This window comes from Peromyscus maniculatus, chromosome 8, assembly GCF_049852395.1.
Source record: "Peromyscus maniculatus bairdii isolate BWxNUB_F1_BW_parent chromosome 8, HU_Pman_BW_mat_3.1, whole genome shotgun sequence".
In the NCBI taxonomy this organism is placed as follows: Eukaryota; Metazoa; Chordata; class Mammalia; order Rodentia; family Cricetidae; genus Peromyscus; species Peromyscus maniculatus.
Window position 1 is genome coordinate 72,355,234 of NC_134859.1, and position 19,720 is coordinate 72,374,953.

Consider the following 19,720-nt stretch of genomic DNA (forward strand, 5'->3'; position numbering starts at 1 on the left):
TATGTAAATTCTCATTCCTAGCTCTGAGAGGCCGTAGGTATTTGATAGGGATTGCATCCAACTTGATTTGAGAAGCAGGGCATTTTAATGATACTGAATTTTTTAAACCAGAAGCATAAGATACCTTTTCTAATTTTTTATTTCCTCTCCAAATTTATTTTCTCAACACTTTTTCTTTTTCTTTTTTCTGTGTTTGCTGCATTGGGAATTAAGCCCAGCATATTGTATACCCTAGGCAAACGTCCTAGCGCTGAACTGCTTCCCAGCCTGTGGCTTTCGTTTAGAGATCTTTCTTCTCTTGAGCTAAATTTATTCCTTGATGTTTTTTCTTTCACTCCTGTTCTTCCCTCTTTCCCTTCCTCCCCCCTCTCTCTCTATCTTCATTTCTATTTTCTGGTAATGTTATGTAGTCCAGGCTTTTTTGAACTAAGAAATGTAGCTAAGAAATGATTTAACCTTTCTGAGCCTCCAAGTGCTGGGATCACAGGCATGTTCACCTTGTCTGGTTTATGTGGTGACTGGGATCAAACTTGGGGCTTTGTGTAATGCTAGGCAAATACTCTACCAATTGATCTCCATCCTCAGCCCTGAGATATTTTTAACAGCTATTATAAATAGGCTTTCTAGTTAATGTGCTGATTTCTAATTCAGGCATTCTACTTGGTTATTATATAAAACAGAATTACTGAGCCTTTGTAGAACACACTTACTCTTTCATTTAAGCTATGCTTGGCTCAGCTATAGCTCTGTGGTAGAGTAGTTGCTTGCCTACTGGACATGTATGTAATCTCTAGGACTGCCTTCCACCCTTTACCCTCCCAAAAAAAAAAAAAAAAGAAGAGAAAAGAAAAGAGGGCAGCTATGTTGATGAACTTCTTGTCAGATGTAGTACTATGTAACACAGATACTGCCACTCTGCCTGCCCTGTTAACACAAACCCAAATGTAAAGTCTACATAACCTACTTTCCACACTCTTGGATAACGTGTCACACACAGAGGCTGCTGCTTAACAGAGCGTAGGGGAGAGGCCACTACAGACACTTGGCCAGTGCTTGAGAATGCAGAAGGAGGCTCAGGAGACTCTAGTACCTTCTCTGCTGTTCTGTGGCGGTCCTGTATCCCAGGGAGAAAGTGAAGCTGTTGAGTCATGGCCAGCTAAAGCTCCCCATTGGGAACATCTCAGTGAATCACATTATGTTTCTTTTTCACTATTTGTCTTTGCTTTATTTCCTGTTCTAGAGCTCTGTGCTAGGCATCTCCCACTAAGGCACATTCCCAGCTTACATACCTTATCAATAGTGTTCAATGAGTTCAACATGTGCGTTGTTTGCTTGCTGAAGAGTTTGTGTTAGTGGGTACTGTTCCTTCTAGGCTTGGTAGTGTAGGACACACTTGTAATCACAATGCTAGGGTTAGAGGCCAGCTTAGGATGCAGTGTTGGGAGGGAGGGAGGGAGAGAGGCGGGCAGGCAGACTGCTTGGTTGTTAGGAGATCTTACAAGGGAAATAAGTTTATCTCCCCACTTTGTTCACCTCATCCATAGTGTTTAGAGACTTCTGCTCCTGCAATGGCATCCCTGCACACACCTTTCCTCTATGTTATCCTTCAGGCCTTGAGTCTCATTGCTCTCCCACTCTTTATCTAACTAGGTTACCTCCCATGTGGTCTCTTTCCAAATAATTGTTCCCACATGTACTTATCTTCAGTTCTAGACAGTTAGCACTGAATCATTCTGTGTCCTGTCAGCTTTGTGGTAAAGAGGGACTCCAGCCCCCACAGCATGTTATCTTAGGCTGAGGCACTCATCAGATCCATGCTCACTAGCTGACAAATGTATGTGACATCCACAGATCCTGGACTTTATTAGCTTGTGACATATTAATGTTGGATCTTCATCTCAATACAAGCATAGTCATCTGATAATGAATTGTCAACTATTGTCTGTATTGACCTTGAGAATATAAGTCACTCTGAGTGACTCAAGAATTAAATGGTTTTTTATTTTATTATATTCCATTCATTTTTTTCTGTAGGGTTCTCTGTTTTCTATATATAATATTGCCTGATTAATTGTTCAGCTAAGGTATTTTGTGTGTATGCTAACTGCCGCCTATTGTATCCCAGCAGTAGGTGTGAATAGCATCTACTGGCTTTGATGAAATTTGAACATGTTAGTTTAGGGGGGTTAGAGATTGTTGTGTCTGAGTTTCTTGTCGGCCCTACCTTAGCTTAACTTGTTAATTGCAGGCAGTGATAGAAACAGATAGACCTGTATCCCTGAGGAGCAGCATTTCCTTAGCTGTGTCCTACTTTGGAAGTCACCATCTTCCTGACAGGACTTAGAAGATGCCATTCTTATCTTTCAGAGCTACATAGCAGCAAGCTTGAGGACTGATACAGTCACCATAGGCCTCTTGGCCTAACTGCACAATACACAAACAAGGTCATGCCTTACAGTTCTAGAGAGAATCTCTAAAACTGTAGGAGCCTCCACCGGACATGTCTGTACACTACTCCATTGACATGTCTTCACCACAGGACATGTCTGTACACTACTCCATTGACATGTCTTCACCACAGGACATGTCTGTACACTACTCCATTGACATGTCTTCACAACAGGACATGTCTGTATACTACTCCATTGACATGTCTTCACCACAGGACATGTCTGTACACTACTCCATTGACATGTCTTCACCACAGGACATGTCTGTACACTACTCCATTGACATGTCTTCACCACAGGACATGTCTGTACACTACTCCATGAACATGTCTTCACAGTATGCTCATTGTAGTGTGAATTCAAATCTTGAGGTTTAGAACTTTCTGCAATTCTTTCCCCAACAGCATTTTTTGTTTTACAGTTCATTGAATCTGTAGGTGTGATCCCCTAGGTAGGGAAAACTATCCACATTTCTCATGTTGTTCAGAAGATTCGACTCAGTGACTCTCAAAAGGCCAAGTAGCTTCTTTTAGTACAGGTGGAATAGTAATTTTTTTTTTTTTTTGTCAGAACAGTGGCCCAGCTAAGGATGAGCAGAAAGCCACACTACTTTAGAAACATAGAATTCTGGGGGCTGTGAGATCCAGTGAATTGCTGATACATAAGTGTGCAAACCCGACTTCAGCTCTCTAGCACTTACATAAAAAGCCGTCTCCAGCAGCACAGATGGATAATTCCAGTATTGGGGGCTCACTTAGAGCTCACTGGCTTGTCTTAGCTGATTCAAGCAAGTTGGGTTCATTCCAAGACCCCATTTTAGACTAAAGTGAAGAGTGATTGAGGAAGGTACCTGGCATTGATTGACATTTTCGTGTATACATCCATGCATGTACCTGTGTGCACATGCACACAGACAAAGTGAAAAGCAGAGAGCCCACATGCAAGCTCTAAAACTGTAGTCACCATTGTCATTTATATGGCCTGGTAATGTCAGTTTCTACGGTGCCTATGACTTTCTTTATACTTCATAAATTTCCTTGAAAATTTGTATCTTATTTAGCCGGGCGGTGGTGGCGCACGCCTTTAATCCCAGCACTCGGCAGGCAGAGGCAGGCGGATCTTTGTGAGTTCCAGGCCAGCCTGGTCTACATAGTGAGTTCCAGGACAGTCACAAAGCAACACAGAGAAACCCTGACTCGAAAAACATACATACATACATACATACATACATACATACATACATACATTCATGCATGCATGAATGAATGAATGAATGAATGAATTTTATCTTGTTTATTTGCATGTGTCCCTTTCCCCACTGAGTCGTTTCCCCCAGCCCTTGATTTTTCTTAAATGAAAACCTTTGGTTTGCTTTTCTCTTGTAGGGAAGCTGAACAGCCAAGACTCTTACAATAACTTCACCAACAACAACCCCGGCAACCCCCGGCTCTCCCCGCTCCCCAGCCTGATGGTGGTCACGCCTCTTGCACAAATCAAACAGCCAATGACCTTGGGGACCATCACCAAACGGACAGGGTAAGGCCTGGTGCTCTATGCCGTTCCCACAGCCGCTGTAGATAGAGGGTGGACTGGATGAAAGTGGAACGTGCTTTTTCTCATTGTGTGGTTTTGATTATGTCCTTCATTTCCAGCCCACACGAGACCCAGTGGCAGCCGAGTTAGTACCACGTTGGTCAGAATGCACACAAGCGTGCTCACACACAGTCACACACATATATCCATAGGAAGAGACAAAGCAGTGACAAGCTGTGAAAACTAGTATTGGCTAGTACAAACCAGACCTCTCCTCACCCACACTTTCTGCTTTGTGACATTGTCTGATTGTACAGTTTGGTTTTCTTGGCTCTGGCCAACATGATTCGCATTTAAACACAATGCCCACGTTTTGACAGATGTAAATATTAACAAAAGTTTTCTAAATGAGATTGTATTTTAGTAAGTTTATGAAATTCACCCAGTTATTTATGTGGATGTATTACACCAACATGTTTACATTATTAATCTATTGTTACTGTCTGGATAATGAACTATTACACAAAGCTGGAAACCAGTGTGCTAAGACTTGGGCTTTTTACAAGATTGCTCCTAACAGTTTTAGAGACTTCATAATGTTCTTGAATTCTTTTCGGTGCTCACTTAAGATGTTAAAAAAAGTTCTCTACCTGTTTGGAATATAAACTAATGGATTTTGCACCTGTAAGTAAACTACTATATGTCGGATATTATTAGCTATTCAATTATATGGTGATAATCACCATACATTTTGGATTATTAAATTTGTACTTCTGTAGTTATTTCTATAGCCAAGTTATTTTTTTCCTCAATGTACAATCCTAGTATTTAATTGGATTAGAAATGGAACAAACTATATATTAATATTCCATATTAAAATAGTTTGGAGAAATCCCTGTCTTGGCCTCAAATAGTCCTTAGGGTCTCCCCCGTGGGGGGAAAATAGATTAAATTATCTGGCCACTGTGTTGATACTGTGCTAATGTAAAAGTCCTTAGAGAAGTCACTTTTTTTTAGAAAAAAATACTCAAGGTTCCCACATGAATCTGATGATTTCAGCTGTCACATAGAAATTAACCCTCAACCTAGGTGACATGGTGTTCATGTGTAAGGTGGGCATGTTGACAGAAGCAGGCTGAGTTTAGAACACATTAAGGGGAAGAAGAGCAAAAGGAAAATCCTGGAAACCTACTTCCCAAATCACAGTTTATTGTGCCAGTCTTTGGCCTGTATATCATGTAACATAGCTCTTTGGGTTAAGTGCCATGGTTACTTTCTTTGTCAGTTAGTTTAAGATGTGTTGACTGAAAATGCCATGAATTTTGAAGGGTATTTGTCCTTGATTTGTTACTGGTTGATTCCCCTCCCCCCACTTTGTACTAGTGTATTTTCTGAGTGAAAAATGGTCCTTAGTCTTGAACCAAAATTGTAAAGGTTTTTTTTTTTTTTTTGTTCTTGTTTTGTTTTGTTTTTTTGACTTGCTGGAGTTGGCCTGAATGTAATTGTTTGTTATTTACTCCAGCACTGTAAATTCTATAAAGTATAATGTTGTCTTTCGTGAGTCTACGTGAAAGCATCTTTAAGTGTCCCTGTTGTTGAATTGTACATTCAGAGTGAGGGGACTGTGGGAGAAGATGGTGCCCGCGGTTCCTGGGGACATGAGAACAAGCTGTAGAGGTGTTGGTTTCTGAAGTGCCCATTTCTTGATGTCAGCTCAGGCATATTGGTCCAGTACAGAGACTTAGCTCTCCTTCTCTCATAGGCTTCTTAAAACAGCTTTGAGATTGGTGCAGACATGTTAAATACATGAAGGCAGGATGTTAGAGTTTCATTCTATGCATTTATGCATCTAGTTGGGATGTCTATTTTCTTTTCTTCATGTTTGAAAATTTCCTAACGACACTGTTCTTTCCCACTCTCTGCCAGGATAGTGTCAGGTATACAAGCTGCCAGCATCAGGAAATCTTCTATGGACTTTGATAAATTTCCCTTTTTCCTTATCTTTTTAAAAATTTGTGGGGCTAGAGCACCGGCTGCTTTACCAGAGGACATGTGATCAGTTCCTAGCACCCACATTCCCAGATTTGTATAGCCACTTGTAACTCCAGTCCTGGAGTACCCGACAACCCCTTCTGACCTCCTGGGAACTTCTCGTCTGAATACTCATTATCATACCGGCATTACCCATCTCTGAATACGCATTATCATACCGGCTCAATCGTGTGTGAGCTGCATAGTTCTCTTACATGCAACACAGACATACATGTGGGCCACACGCCCACACTTATAAAATGAAATAAAAATTGAAGAGCTGAGTGCAGTAGTGCACGCCTTTAACTATACCACTGAGAGGCAGAGGATCCCTGTGTTCCAGGACAGCCAGAGCTATGTAGAGAGACCGTGTAAACACAAAAAGTTGTGGAGTATAAATGCCGTGTCCCCGCTGTGGTTGTTTCTATTGTCTCCATTGCAGTGCCGGGCGAGACACAGGGCTCCCCGCAAGCAAACGAGCACCCTACCCTCAGCTACGGCCGGGTCCCTGCGCTCACTGATGAGTGCATTGGGAACTGGAGAAATTCTGTGTGCCTTGAAACCCACGTTAGTAAATGTCATAGTCACTGCTCTCTTGCCGTGAAGTGACAGCCATGACCAAGGCAGCTCTTAGAAAAGAAAGCAGCTAATTGGGCTGGCTTACAGTTTTGATCAGTCATGGCCAGGAGGGTGGAGGCAAACGGGCCAGCATGGTGCTGGAGACGTAGCTAAGAAAGAGCTTTCCATTCTGATCTGCAAGGAGAGAGACCTTCAGAGCTTAGCCTGGGCTTTTGAAATCTCCAAGTCCACCTCATGTATTCTAACAAGGCCACCCCTCCCAATCCTTTCAAAACAGTTCACCAACTGGGGACCAAGCATGCCAGAACACGAGGGAGGAGAGTTCTAATTCAGGCCACCACAGTGTATGTATGATGCTTGCATTCTCCAACAGGCTCAGTACTTCATCAAGTTTCAGGTCCTGTTACATGGTTTATGTTTTTTTTTTTTAAAAAAAAAAATTTATTTATTTATTATCTACACAGTCTTCTGTCTGCATGTATACCTGCACACCATAAGAAGACACTAGATCCATAGTTGTGAGCCACCATGTGATTGCTGGGAATTGAACTCAAAACCTCTGGAAGAACAGCCAGTGCTCTTAACTGCTGAGCCATTTCTCCAGCCCCTATATGTTTTATGGCTTTAAATTCCTTTAAGAATGTACTGTATTCAGGTGTTGTGACAAAATAACCTACTTGTCTTAAAATGAACCCTTGATTCTAATATTTTTGACACACAGTTTCAATTTTAGCGAAATAGTGAAGTCTGGTAACAAGAATTCTTCTCTACCCAAGCCTCCCAGATGTTAAAAATGCTAACATTCTTTCATGCATCAACACATGACGCTTTTCTAATCTTTTCAGAATAAATTTCAGATCAATAACCCCTTCCTTCTTGTCTTCCATCCTAAACTTGGAGGAAGCATTCTCCTACAGGGCCACACTAACATCATCAAAAGAAGAATTTCATTCATTGTTTTTAATAAGTACAAAATTTGTTGTCTGTAATGAGTTCTACTTCCTTGATAGAGCTCTGGGGTTGTCCTCTAATTTCCTGATAGTGACACCTGGCAAGTGACTGATAACAACACCTTGATTGTAGTTTATCTGACCATTTCTGGATTGCATGTTAGTTCACTTAAGACGTTTTTTTTTTCTTTAAAAAAACATGATTATTTATTTCTTTATTTTATTAGTTTCTTGTTAATTGTCCCAGGCTGGCCTTGAACTGTGGACACTGTCACTGAGTAATGAGTTCTGAGATTACAAATTGCTGCCACCATTGCAACTGCTCTTTAAAAAATTATGTGAAGCCAGGTGAGGGTGGCGCCCACCTTTAATCCCAACTCTCAAGGAAGGCGGAGGCAGGTGAATCTAGTGTGAGGCCAGCCTGGTCTACATAGCAAGTTCCCGGACAGCCAGGGCTACACAGAGAAACCCTGCTTAGATGAGAAAATAAACAAACATACAAAGAATTATGTATATCTGTGTGTGGATACATGTATATGTGTGCGGGCCATGGATGCCAGCAGCAGATTCCCTGGAGCGCAGTTCCAGGCGGCTGGGAACTGACCAGGTGCTGGGAATCGAGCTCCTGTGGCATGCTCTCTTAACTGCTGAGCCATCTCTCCAGCCTCCACAACTACTTTTTGTTGTTGTTGTTGTTCTTTATTTAGACAGGGTTTCTCTGGGTAGCCCTGTCTGTCCTGGAACTTGCTCTGTAGACCAGGCTGGCCTGGAACTCAGAAAGTTCTACCTGCCTCTGCCTCCCGAGTCCTGGGATTAAAGGTGTACGCATTATTGCCTGGCCACCTTCTGATGTGTTTATTGACTGTACTCAGAACTGCTATTGTCATTTTTTTCCTTTTCCTGTCACTGAGATCCAGCCAACAAAGCATCTGGTTATAGTTTTCTGAATGGGATTTTTAAATTTTTGTCTAACTATTTAACTGGTTAGTTCTGCTCTGTTTTGTTTTATTTACTGGGAAATTTGGTTTTCTCATGAAGGTAACCAATGTACTAATAAGCAAGCAGAGTTTTCTTTTTCCAGGTATCCTCATTCCTAAAATGCTCTGTTACCCACACCTTTCCTAGTACTTTTAAAATAACATTAACAAGGAGTTGTTCCCATAGACAAGAGGACACAAAACTCACCCATTTCAGACATGTAAATGCCATGGCCCATCCGATAGACCTGGTAATATATCAAGTTGTTAGGTAGGGTAGCTGTCATTTGTCTCATGTTTTCGGTATTCTGTGCATAAAATACCCCAAAGTCTTAGAATTCTGTCACAGAAGTATGAAGTTCCCACGACTCAAGAGTTCAGACATCCTGTTTGAGATTACAAACCTCAGCTTAACTCTTCAGGGTACAAAATGTGTCTTCACCATGCTTAACATCTGCCCTGTTATTTTTACAAATTTATGTCTGTGAAAGCCTGTGCAGTGTCGGGGCCATCTGTCCCCCTCTGCACACATGAGGCCAGTACAACTACAAATGGCAGGAGACAGCTGTGTTTACACCTTCTGCTGAATACCTTGAAGCACCCCTCAGAGGAAGGACGGCGGCCTCTGATGGCAGCAGCTGCTGCTTAGCTCGCATGCGGAGTTTGGGAGGGCAGAGGAAGTGCTAGGAGTGAGGCCATCTTCTGTGGGTCTCTACAGGAGGATCGGCAGACAGAGGCCATCTTCTGTGGGTCTCTACAGGAGGATCGGGGAGCCCCTCTGACCACAGCGTCATGGTATTTTAGAGAGGAGTCGAGAAGAGGACCTTCAGTGCTGTGGGAGAGCACTTGGTCTGCGTGTATGAGGCTATGGGTTCAGTTCCCAGCACCATGAGGAAGTAGGAAGGGTGAGAGGAAGGAGGCAGGGAAGAAAGGCTCCCCATTAAAAAGGAAACAAAACTAGGGATTATTCTGTCTTTTGCAGATTAGGTTTTTGTAGTAGAATTTATGAGCAGCATTTCATACTCATTTGGTTCAATTGAATCAAAAGAGAATAATTTTAAATGCTAAGGAATAACTAATTTGCCATTGTGTTTTATGTGCTTTAAATCTAAGATGATCTATGTAAATTTTGTGACACAAGAGAGCAGTTTATGCTAGAATGAGGTTGAACCAGTTTCATGGGAACAAAGACTAAAAATTGAGAATGAAGTTACTTCCTTGCTCTTAGCCGGTTGGAACCCATTGGAAGTGAACAGAAACATTACACTCCTTCATACATAGTCTCTTCTTCTCCCCACCTTCCCACGTGCTCATTTCTTTGTGAGTATCTGTCCTTTTAAAATAGAATGAGTACTGTGCAGCCCTGGCTTCTCATGTGGACACTTGTAATGTCCTGTGTAAGATTGCTCAGAGGAGAAGAATTCACATGTGGATGTTTGCCTTCCCAACAGCTCTTTGATCTCACCGCCTCTTTGCAGCCTGACATATTATTGAGCCCTTCTGAGGCACACTTAGTAAACAGGTGTGTGTTTCTCACAGACATTGGAGCACTGAATAGCATTTATTTGAATGTCTGCAGCTGATACTTTTAAAACAAGTTCCTCATCAGTTCTTGTTTCAGAGTAAATGTCATTTTCATATAGTAACATAAAAGTCCATTTCTTATTTTAATTCCATTCAACCCTGTTCATCTTGGCTTATTTAGACTTTCATCTGAGCCTCCAGCTTTACAGGGTAAGTTCAGAGAATTAAGAAGGAAAGATTTGGGAAAAGACCCGCCCCCGCAACCCCCCCCACCCCCGTATGTACCCTAACACACGGCCATTTGCCGCCCTCTGTCTCTGTCTCTTGTAACCATTAGTTTGTATAGCAGAGCTCTGAGGGTTTGGTTCCAGATCTAACATAATCAAGAGTGCATTTTCATTTGAGTGTGTGCACTTTTGTCTACATGTGTAATGTATTTACCATAGTTTGAGTTTCTAGTTTTTGCGCCAAATAAGTAGAGTACTTAAACCATACCATAGTTTATTGCATTTTGCTGTAAACCTGCGGATTTTTTATTTGAAAGAAGTCTACTATATACCATATTGAAAGTCAGCGGGCATGGCAGGCGACAGAAGTTTGCCATTATTTATGCTATGCTAGCCTCTCTTCTGTAGCATATGGAAGAACTTCAGCATTATCTATGTTTTTCTAATGAAAATCTTTTACATCTTGAGGTTGTAATTTAAAATGGCATGCCAAATATGTCTCAAATTAGTCAGCTGTCTGTTCCAGCTTCACTTTGTCCTACGGATCAGCAGATTGAAAACCACCAGTGCCCTAGACCTGTCTGCTAGGGAGCAGTTAAAATTCGATTAATGAACAAATTAAAAGTTGGAAATGACATGAAGACTAATTTGCATCAGTGGGGGAGGAAGTGGGAGTTCATTTGCTTAAGAGAAGGTACACACAGTGGCGGCAGCGCCCTGAGAGAATTAATTGAAAATCTATAACCTCGTTAAGTTTTGTATATATAATGTGCTGTAGCTTTTTCTCTTCTTACCGTTCTCATCTCTGTGGACTCATTTTAGTTGATCACAGAACTTGATCATCTGAAGAATAGGATTGATGGAGTATGCTTATGGAATTGGTCTTTTAAATTCTGGCTGCTGCTTTAACTCTGGAGAGGCAGAGTTTTACATTCTGGTTGGGCAGGCTGGTACACTGTGTAGTCCCAGCACACAGGAGGCTGAGGCAGAAGGATCACAAACCTGCCTGTGCAGCATAGAAAGCCACTCACTCAAGGACTCCCCCGGAGCCTATGATTATTGAACACATCTAAGAGTAATCTTTTCCCAGTAGAATCAGGTTCCAGAGGCTGAAGTATGTTCAAATCAGATGCCCTGGAACTGGAGTTTTAGGCAGCTGGGAGCCACTCTGAGAATTGGGAACTGAACCCAGGCCCCCAGGAAGTATAGTAAGTGCTCTAACCACTTAACTACCTATTTAAAAGTACTAATCATTACTGTTTTGTGAGGTTCTCTGAGAATTCCTTTGAGAATTAATGGCCAGATAATCTCCTATTATTTTATAAGGAGTTAAATAATTCTCTAATAAACATCTGGAATTTGATTTCCATGGCTTATCTCACCTAGCTATTGTCTTCCAGTTTCAACCACGTTGCTGCAACTAAGAGGGTTTCTTATTTTTGTGTAGGTACACGCCGGGGTGTGTGTCAGGCACTTTTTGGTTTTCTGAGACAGGGTTTTTCAGTGTAGCCCTGGCTGTTCTGGAACTTGCTCTATAGACCATGCTATTCTTGTACTCAACAGAGATCCACCTGCCTCTGCTTCTCCAGTACTGGGATTAAAAGTGTGCACCACCCCTGGGCCATCAACATTGCTTGATTTTTAGTTCATTGACTAGGTAGTTTTTCAATTGGAGTTCAGACCAACGGGAGACAGCTTTTATGTGGTAGGTTTGTTAAGCCTTCTAAAACTGATAGTGATGTGTGAATTCTTCATCGCCAACCCTAGTAATCTGAGTTCACTCCTTAATAAAAGCCAGTCTTTAATTTACTCAACATCCACACTCACACACTCTCTCTCTCTTCTCCCTACCTTCCCCCACTTTGGTAGGAAACTACAGCTGTGGGCTTTCAGTGTTGGGGTGTGTGAGGACAGCCATAGGTGAAGACAGCTGGATCATGGGCCTGGACTCTGTGACTTCATATTTTCATTCTTTTGCTACTGAAGAAAGATTAAGCAGGAGCTTTCAAAAGAGCAGCTGACGCTGCCCTCAGTCAGTGGTGATGTGAGTCACTGTACTACTTTGGAGTCGGTAGATCTTTCACATGTACATGGCAGAGGTCCAATCTGCCAGAACAGGCAAGAAGTGGGCAAATGGGAGTTGGATGCATGCCAAGTCTACATACCAAACTAGGTTCTCACCCTGTGCCTCCAGCCCTCCTCCTTTCTAAGGAGTTGTTGGCCATTGGATCATTTCTGGATGGAAGTAGAGCATCTTGTAACTAAAGCATCTGGGCCACACTGTGAGTCACGACCCTGTTGTGTGTAGAGATGTCTGTGTCGCTGCCAACTAAGGGTCTCCTCAGTTGGTGTCACCATGGTATGGTGGGGCGAGCATATGATCGGTGACATTAGTAATGTGCTGTGACTTCCTGAAAGAAATCAAGGGGTTTGGTTTGTTTGTTGAGGCTTACTTTTTATTTGTTGGGGTGAGGTGCGTTTCTGTTTTATAAATCAGGAAACTTCAAACCTAGTAGAAGGTATTTTCTTTTTCTGTAGTTGGGGGATGTCGGGGTCCCACATCAGTGGAGTGGAGTTTTTGTTGTAGGTTTTATAATCTAGATTTTGTTCCATTTTTGTTGTTGTTTGAAGTCAATGGAGAAGTCTTTGGAGTTATCAAGGACTGAGTAGACAATTTCAATACAGACTTCCAAGTATCTGTGAATATTCATGTATTCCTCGCCCGCGTCAATAATCAGAATTCGGCTGTATGTTGGAATGTGAGCGCAGTTAGAGGGCAGTCTGTCCACAGGCCCTGCGGCATACACGCCGGGGAACCATGGGGCTGTTTCAGATGCCAGCATTTAACAGAATCATCCAGAATATTGGAATATTTGGGGTGTTCTGCTTATAATAATTGAAATGAAAGGTGAGTATTGTCTGCAAACAAAATTCACTTCATTTCTGATGTACTTCTGGCATTTAGAAATGGCTTTAACCCCCACCCCCTTTTTTTTTTCCTGTCCCCAACTGATGCACAGGGTCCCTATGCTCTGGAGACATTGGGCAGTTCAAGTGTTTTTCAGAGTACAGAGTGAACTCTTGTGACATAAGAGTTCTGATATAACTAGTCAATCTTGAAGTCAAGTAGATGTGACCATAATTTTTTTCTTCAATGTCATATAGTGGAATAAACAGTTGGGCTACATTGGCGTAACTCAATTTTGGAAGTTCAGCAACTTAGACTCCCTAGCCTGGTCTATGGTGTTCAAGAATACGTTTACTCTGCACTGTAGCAAAACCCCAGCATTGTGGTTATGAAATATTGAGAAAATAGAAAAATGTCTTACAAACAAAAACTAATTCATTCACTTGGTTTTTCAGTCTTGTTTTTCTGCATTGTTTTCATGCAAGTTAATGTTAATGTTCTGAGGGTCACAGGGGAAAATGATGGAAGGCCACTGTTGGTGTTCCTGGTTCTGTGCTTGCCAGTAACTAACCCTTTAAAGCTTGCAAGAGTGCAGGTCGACCTCCACCACCTCTCTTGTCTGTCTTTTCCTGCACTTACTCAGTCTGTCTTTGTGCTCACTGCATTCTGAACCCCAGAATCATGCTCACTGTTGTGAGGACACTTTGCTTCACCTTTAATTTGTTCTGGAATGCACTCTCTTCATTTGGAAATTAATGTTAATTAGCAGGATTATCTTTCTCCTTAATGTTCCAGTCTCCAATTTTGAAAAAGGAAATAGCCGCAGCTTACTAATATGTGTCCCCTTCAATTTCTTATGTCTTCCAAATGTCAGCTGCCACATTAAAATTTTTTAAATATAATTTTATTACCAAGTCTTGTTTGTGCATAGCATGCCATTAGAAACTGGGACCTGAGTTGTAAGCAGAAATACGTGCGTGTATCATTGAATCTCACTTTGTATATCCTGTGGTATTTGAAACATGCAATCATAGTTACAGTTGAGGGTAGTCCACCTTTGCACTTGCTGGCGGATGAGGAGGCTGTCTTCCTTTACTAATTTTCTGGAATGTGACCGGAATTAGAAATCATTCCATCATTTTTGCCAGTGACCCACAGAACAACATGCTGTTCAGCTTACTGCAAACAAGCAGCTTGAAAATTGTATGGCTGAGAGGCTGCAAAGGGGAGCACAAACATTGTAATGTCAGAGTCCAGTCATCTTCAGCTAATACTGAGTACTTTCTGTCACACATAGTCATGGTTCCTCTGCATCTGATTATCCCATTTTATTTGCACTTTGTGAATTTTATTTTAAATTAGATGTGCTGCAGGGGTGCCCCAGAAAAGGGGGAGAAATAGAAAAAAATTCAAATCTACATTTCTATGAAAATTAAGGGCTTGTTTTTATACCTCACATACTTATTGGTTCTATCTCAGCGTATATGGCAGAATTGCTATTGATTATTTATTTTGAGTTATTTTATCATACTCTATGACAGTACAATATATCATGTCTTTATTAATGTTGAATGAGTTTTCCTCTAATTTTGTGTACATTTTCCCCCCTTTTCCACCAAGGCCTTATCTCTTTGGAGCGGGGTGTTTTTCCATAAAAGCTCCATGGTGAGTTCCAGTTCAGTCCCGCATGCCTAATTCATTTGCTGTACTCTCAAAAAGTAACTGTTTGATAGTTTGTTTTCAGTTGCATGGCCTGATCACAGATAGATGCACCAAGTAGACATGAATGTTGATGTTTAGCCTTTAAAAAGCAGTTCCTTTGGTCCTTCAAAACACTTTTTTTTTTTCTACAAGACCAGATTTTTTTTGTTTTTGTTTGTTTTCTTTTAAAGAAGGTAGAAGAGTTCTCTCACCATGCTGGTGAATAATCTAAGAAATCTAGCCCCAAGTAGAATGCTTTGAACACGAAGTTCCTTAGTTACCATGCTTAATACTAGAGAATGGAGGTTGTTTTTAAATACAAATATATCGAGGGCAAAGTAACAGTGTATTTTATTTGGTCCCAAAAGGACTGTGTTGAACTCTGTTTTGAATAGATTAGGTATTTAAAGAGTTGCAAAAAAGGTAAAGGAATGCATATTTCTGATTAAAAAAAAAAAACTCCCATGACATTCCATTGAACCATATTAGACAGATTAAGGCATGAAAGCCACAGAAGAGTCTTTCATATTTTCATTTGAAGATATCAATTAGAATGTGTGAAGGATCTGATATAAAGTGGTTTAGTACTTACGAAGTTGGGGTTCTAGAGTAAAGCTGCTTTGTTCCTCCATACCTATGTTTACTGTGATCTCAGATACCCTAGGGCTTCTGTTTCCTTTTCCCCTTATATGTGTCCTGTCGTGAGCATTAGCGACTGTTTTGTGGGTTCATTGTGGGTTTATTGGATGAGCTTAGACTGTAGAAGTGCATTGCAGTACCCAATGACAGTGGTACAGAGTAGCCACTCACTAAGTAGTAACTGCTGAGGGCTGCCTTTTCCAGTGCTGGGGTGCACACCCTGTCTGAAAAGATACTTCTCAAAATTAGATCATTTCTTTGCCTCAAGACAGGGTCTCATTACATAGCCCTGGCTAGCGTAGAACTCCTTTATAGACCAGACTTGTCTCCAGCTTGCAGAGTCCTCATGCCTCAGCTCCCTGAGTGCCAACATGCCAAGCTATCTTTAGTTCTTAAGAACACATGAGCCAAAAGGAAATTTTGAGAAATGTAAGGTATTTATGAACTTTGTTAAATTAGAATATTTAAGTTCTTCACCTCTTTCTTGTCTCATAGCTGCTGCTAAGACTTGTTCGTTGTGCCCTGTTGTATTTTGAACAGTGTTTTATCTGGGCCTGTGTTACTTGCATGGAATTGTGGCACCCAGGAGGCCGAGGCCCTAGGACAGAAGGTTTAAGTCCAGCTTGGGCTGTGTTATAGGACTGTGTGTCCAGGACCAGCCAGTCTTTTAGAGTTGGCTATTGTTTCACAGAACATTTTCAGGGTTCTTGTGTCCTGGGATGGAAGTTTTCATTATCATACAGGGCTAGGTGAAAGAAAATGAATCTCCATCAAATATCCTCCTTTATAGTACAGTATGGGCAGAGTCGACAAACTGTCTTTACAATATACAGAGACAAATCCTCTGAAAGTTGATCTTTCTTTTTGTAAATCAGATTTCGTCTCAAAACTAGTAAGATACATGGATTTTACTGGCTTAGGGTGACTAGGGCATTTTAAATGCCACATCCAAAATATGATTAAATGTCTTTGTGTACTAACTGTGGAATTAAATTCCATTTGAGGATAAATTCCTCATTCTAAGTACAAAGCAAAGAGTTTTAGCATGTTAATAAAGATTGAAGTTTTGACATGCAACTAAAGAAGGACTAACAAATGTTGTATGTTAAATAAGAAAAGTCCATTCCCCAACAGCTTATGTGTTCCTCACATTTAAGCAAAAGCACTTGTCAACCAGAAATGATTTGAGGTTGAAACAAGATTAAAAGAGCCAGATTAAAGAAAAGGATCTATGAAATATAGTCGACTTCTAAATCACTGCCTGTCTTCCAGAAGACTGCTTTGTGGTTTGTTTGATGCATCGTTAGCTCACGAGAAACTCGTTTTTAGTCACTTACACTAGACTGAAAAGTCCTCCTTTTAAATGCGTTACATTACCAGGGTGCATGTTTTTTCCATTAAGATCTTAATGAAACCTCAAATTAAGGCAGCAAAATGAATATAGATTTGACAACTTCTTCCTTGTTGTTTATGAGAGCCGCTTTGTTTCCGCAGCATTTGCTGTTTTTCCATGATACTTAACATTCAACTTGAGAATGTTTTTATTTACCGCTGTAAAATAAAACATCATGCTAAATAAGTATGTTTATAGTACTTCCAGTTAGGCCAATACGTACATGTTGGATGAACATGAAATCTTTATAGCTTCTTTTAAAATGTGCATTTCTTACAGTGTTCAAAAATGAGTTTTGGGTTACAGCATTTGTACTTAGTTAAGGTTTTTTTGCTTTCAGTATGTCCAGTTCGCACTCATTCTTGATTCTTCCGCAGAGGACTTTCGCTCTTTAAATTAATGCAGTTTCAGATGAGTCCATTTTAAAAACAGCATTTTTCCCCCTTGATATCACAGCAGGCTGGGAATGAAATGGTACAGGCACCTTTGACAATAGTAGTAGTCATCCTGAGCATTTCCTGAACTTTCCATGGTGCATGTGTATGTAGGATATTTGTTGTTCTGAGAGACCATAGAAACTTTTGTTGTTAATTTGTTGAGACAGAATCCATCCCATACTGTAGCCTATGCTGGCCTTTAAATTACTGTGTAGCCTAGGCTGACCTTCAAGTTTTGAAAGTCCTCCTGCCTCAGCCTATTGGGACACCTACTATGGAATCTCAATTTCTGCATCAGCAATATTGTGTTAGTGCGCATGTGGCACTGAGTTTTGCCTTCTGTTTCTATAGTTAGTGCTTTCCAAAAGTTTTATAAGTGGGTAGCAGACAGTCATGCTTATGTCCCCGGGAAAATAACCCTTATTCATCAATTGCTTCTGTATTACTCGCAGTCACCTTTAAAAAAGAAGTAAAATTTATATGTGGAATTGTAGTCCATGGTTTTTACTAAGCGTCCTCTGAGTGCTGGGCTGAATTGTGACCCTGTTCTGAGGACTTTCAGAAGTTCAGTTTCTCTCTTTGCAAGATGATGTGATGTATGCAGATGAGATCCTTTCCCTGTTGTGTTCCCTTCTCTTTAAACCTTCGAGGATGATTTATAATGTAGTATAAGTAAGTTTGGATGGGCTATTAATGTTTTTAGTTGTTTAAAATAAAGTAGTTCTGGTTGCCTCTCCAGTCTAATTTTGGGAAAAAATTAGAGAGTGAGAGAAAATTTCTAAATCCTTTTGAAAATCTTTACTACACAGAAACTAATGAAGCTCATAAAGAAATCTAATTTTCAGTCACTTTGTAGCCGTTGAAATTCTTAATATTTGTTGCCAGTCCACTTAAGTCTTGGTGAAGGAGAGCAATGGCGCTCCTGTCTCAGCCCCTGCCACACTCTGTCCCTCTCCGCAGCCGGGCTGCCTCGCTGCTCAGTGTCACCCACTGCTGCCACCTCCGTCCCCGGTGCATGGCACGGTTATCCTGGAGGAAACCATCGTCCTTCATTTCTAAGCAGGTGTCTCGAGAGGGAGGGTTTTGTTTCTGTTTCCTTTTCTTTCTCCTGTTTGCCTTCGAATGTAAAGCAGGCAAGAGAAATCCAACGTTGATCTAGATAGTGATGGAGGGTTATTAGACTTTCCAGCATTTGGGAAACGATGGGATATTGGTGAGCTGGCAGTGACAGCGGTTCCCGTTCCTAACCGTTTTCTCAGAGGAAGTGACAGCATTAAACTCCCGCTTTTATTTACCACTGTGTTTATTTTGCTTTGTGTTTGCGTGTTCTGTTTTCCTCTTGGATTCCTTAGGAAGGGCTTATTGCATGTGGTATTTTATGGCTATTATTTTGCCATCATTGACAAATGTTGTGTTCATTTCGTTTTTCTTTTATGTTTTGCTGAAAAGTTAATCCACACGCTCGCTCGATGTAGCAAAGAGGCAGTCGGCATCAGTAGGAAGGCATCTTAGGGACTTCTGTGTTCTGTTGTGCGTCTCTATAAACTGTCTGTGTGCATGCCGTGTTCGCCTGTATGTTTTTTTAAACTCACGAGTGAATCCATATCATCAAACCAGCTAAACTCCCGTGCAACAATTAAAATGGAAGTACTATTTTAATCATTGTATTATCAATATAGTAAGTGTGTAAGGTTAAGTAAATAAAAAGAAGTTCACTGCACACACACAGGAGACCTTTTTAAATTGGCCAGTGCTCTCTGTTGGAACTTGTTGAGACCCCGTCTGAGGAGAATGGTGTTGAGGGCAAGCAGGAAGAGGTTACCATTACCATACAGTCCTCGCTGTGCAGGGCAGGTTAGCATCCTGTACGTCCGGATGATTTACAGCGCTGCCCTTTTCTGCTCTGTTACTTACTACGTACCCTCTTTCTCTGCCTTTGTCTTTCCCTGTCAACAGCAGTGTATTTTGCGATAGAAATACTCTGGGTCCTTGTAGAAAGGTTCATGTGTAGCCTGTTGCATACACACGTGAGAAGAACACTGTTTTCGTCATACTAGGGCATTCTTGAACATAATTTTTTAAAATTAAGATCAGGAGCAAATGGAGCCAGAGTTATAGTTTCTAACTTTGAGTAGAACACATATAAAATGTTTTCTAAGTAGCGTTCTTTTTTTATTACATTATCTCTTTTTATTTCTCCACAAGACTTATACATTCATGCACATATCTTTATGTTTCTATTTTGCTTAAATGACAAAATCATGCCAGATGGAGACTGATGGAAATAACTTGATATGTACTAGCTCCCCCAAATATTCTTTCTCCTCTGTTCGGCACTGTGGCATGGGAGGAGCATGGATAAAAAATATCT

The 19,720-nt window shown here is 41.0% G+C and overlaps 1 protein-coding gene across 9 annotated transcripts in view; it reads left to right on the forward strand.

The window, feature by feature from the left end:
• The window catches only part of Bcas3 (BCAS3 microtubule associated cell migration factor), a 502,165-nt gene that overhangs the window by 187,758 nt on the left and 294,687 nt on the right, over positions 1-19,720 (forward strand). For 5 of the 9 annotated variants that reach the window (XM_016001737.3, XM_016001736.3, XM_016001739.3 and 2 more), the window contains exons 16-17: positions 3,836-3,986; positions 14,800-14,844. In XM_016001737.3, the coding sequence (XP_015857223.1) occupies positions 3,836-3,986; positions 14,800-14,844 (196 nt within the window). The remainder of the gene's footprint in view (positions 1-3,835; positions 3,987-14,799; positions 14,845-19,720) is intronic. The other 4 variants (XM_016001738.3, XM_042282536.2, XM_006983187.4 and 1 more) reach the window with 1 other exon arrangement.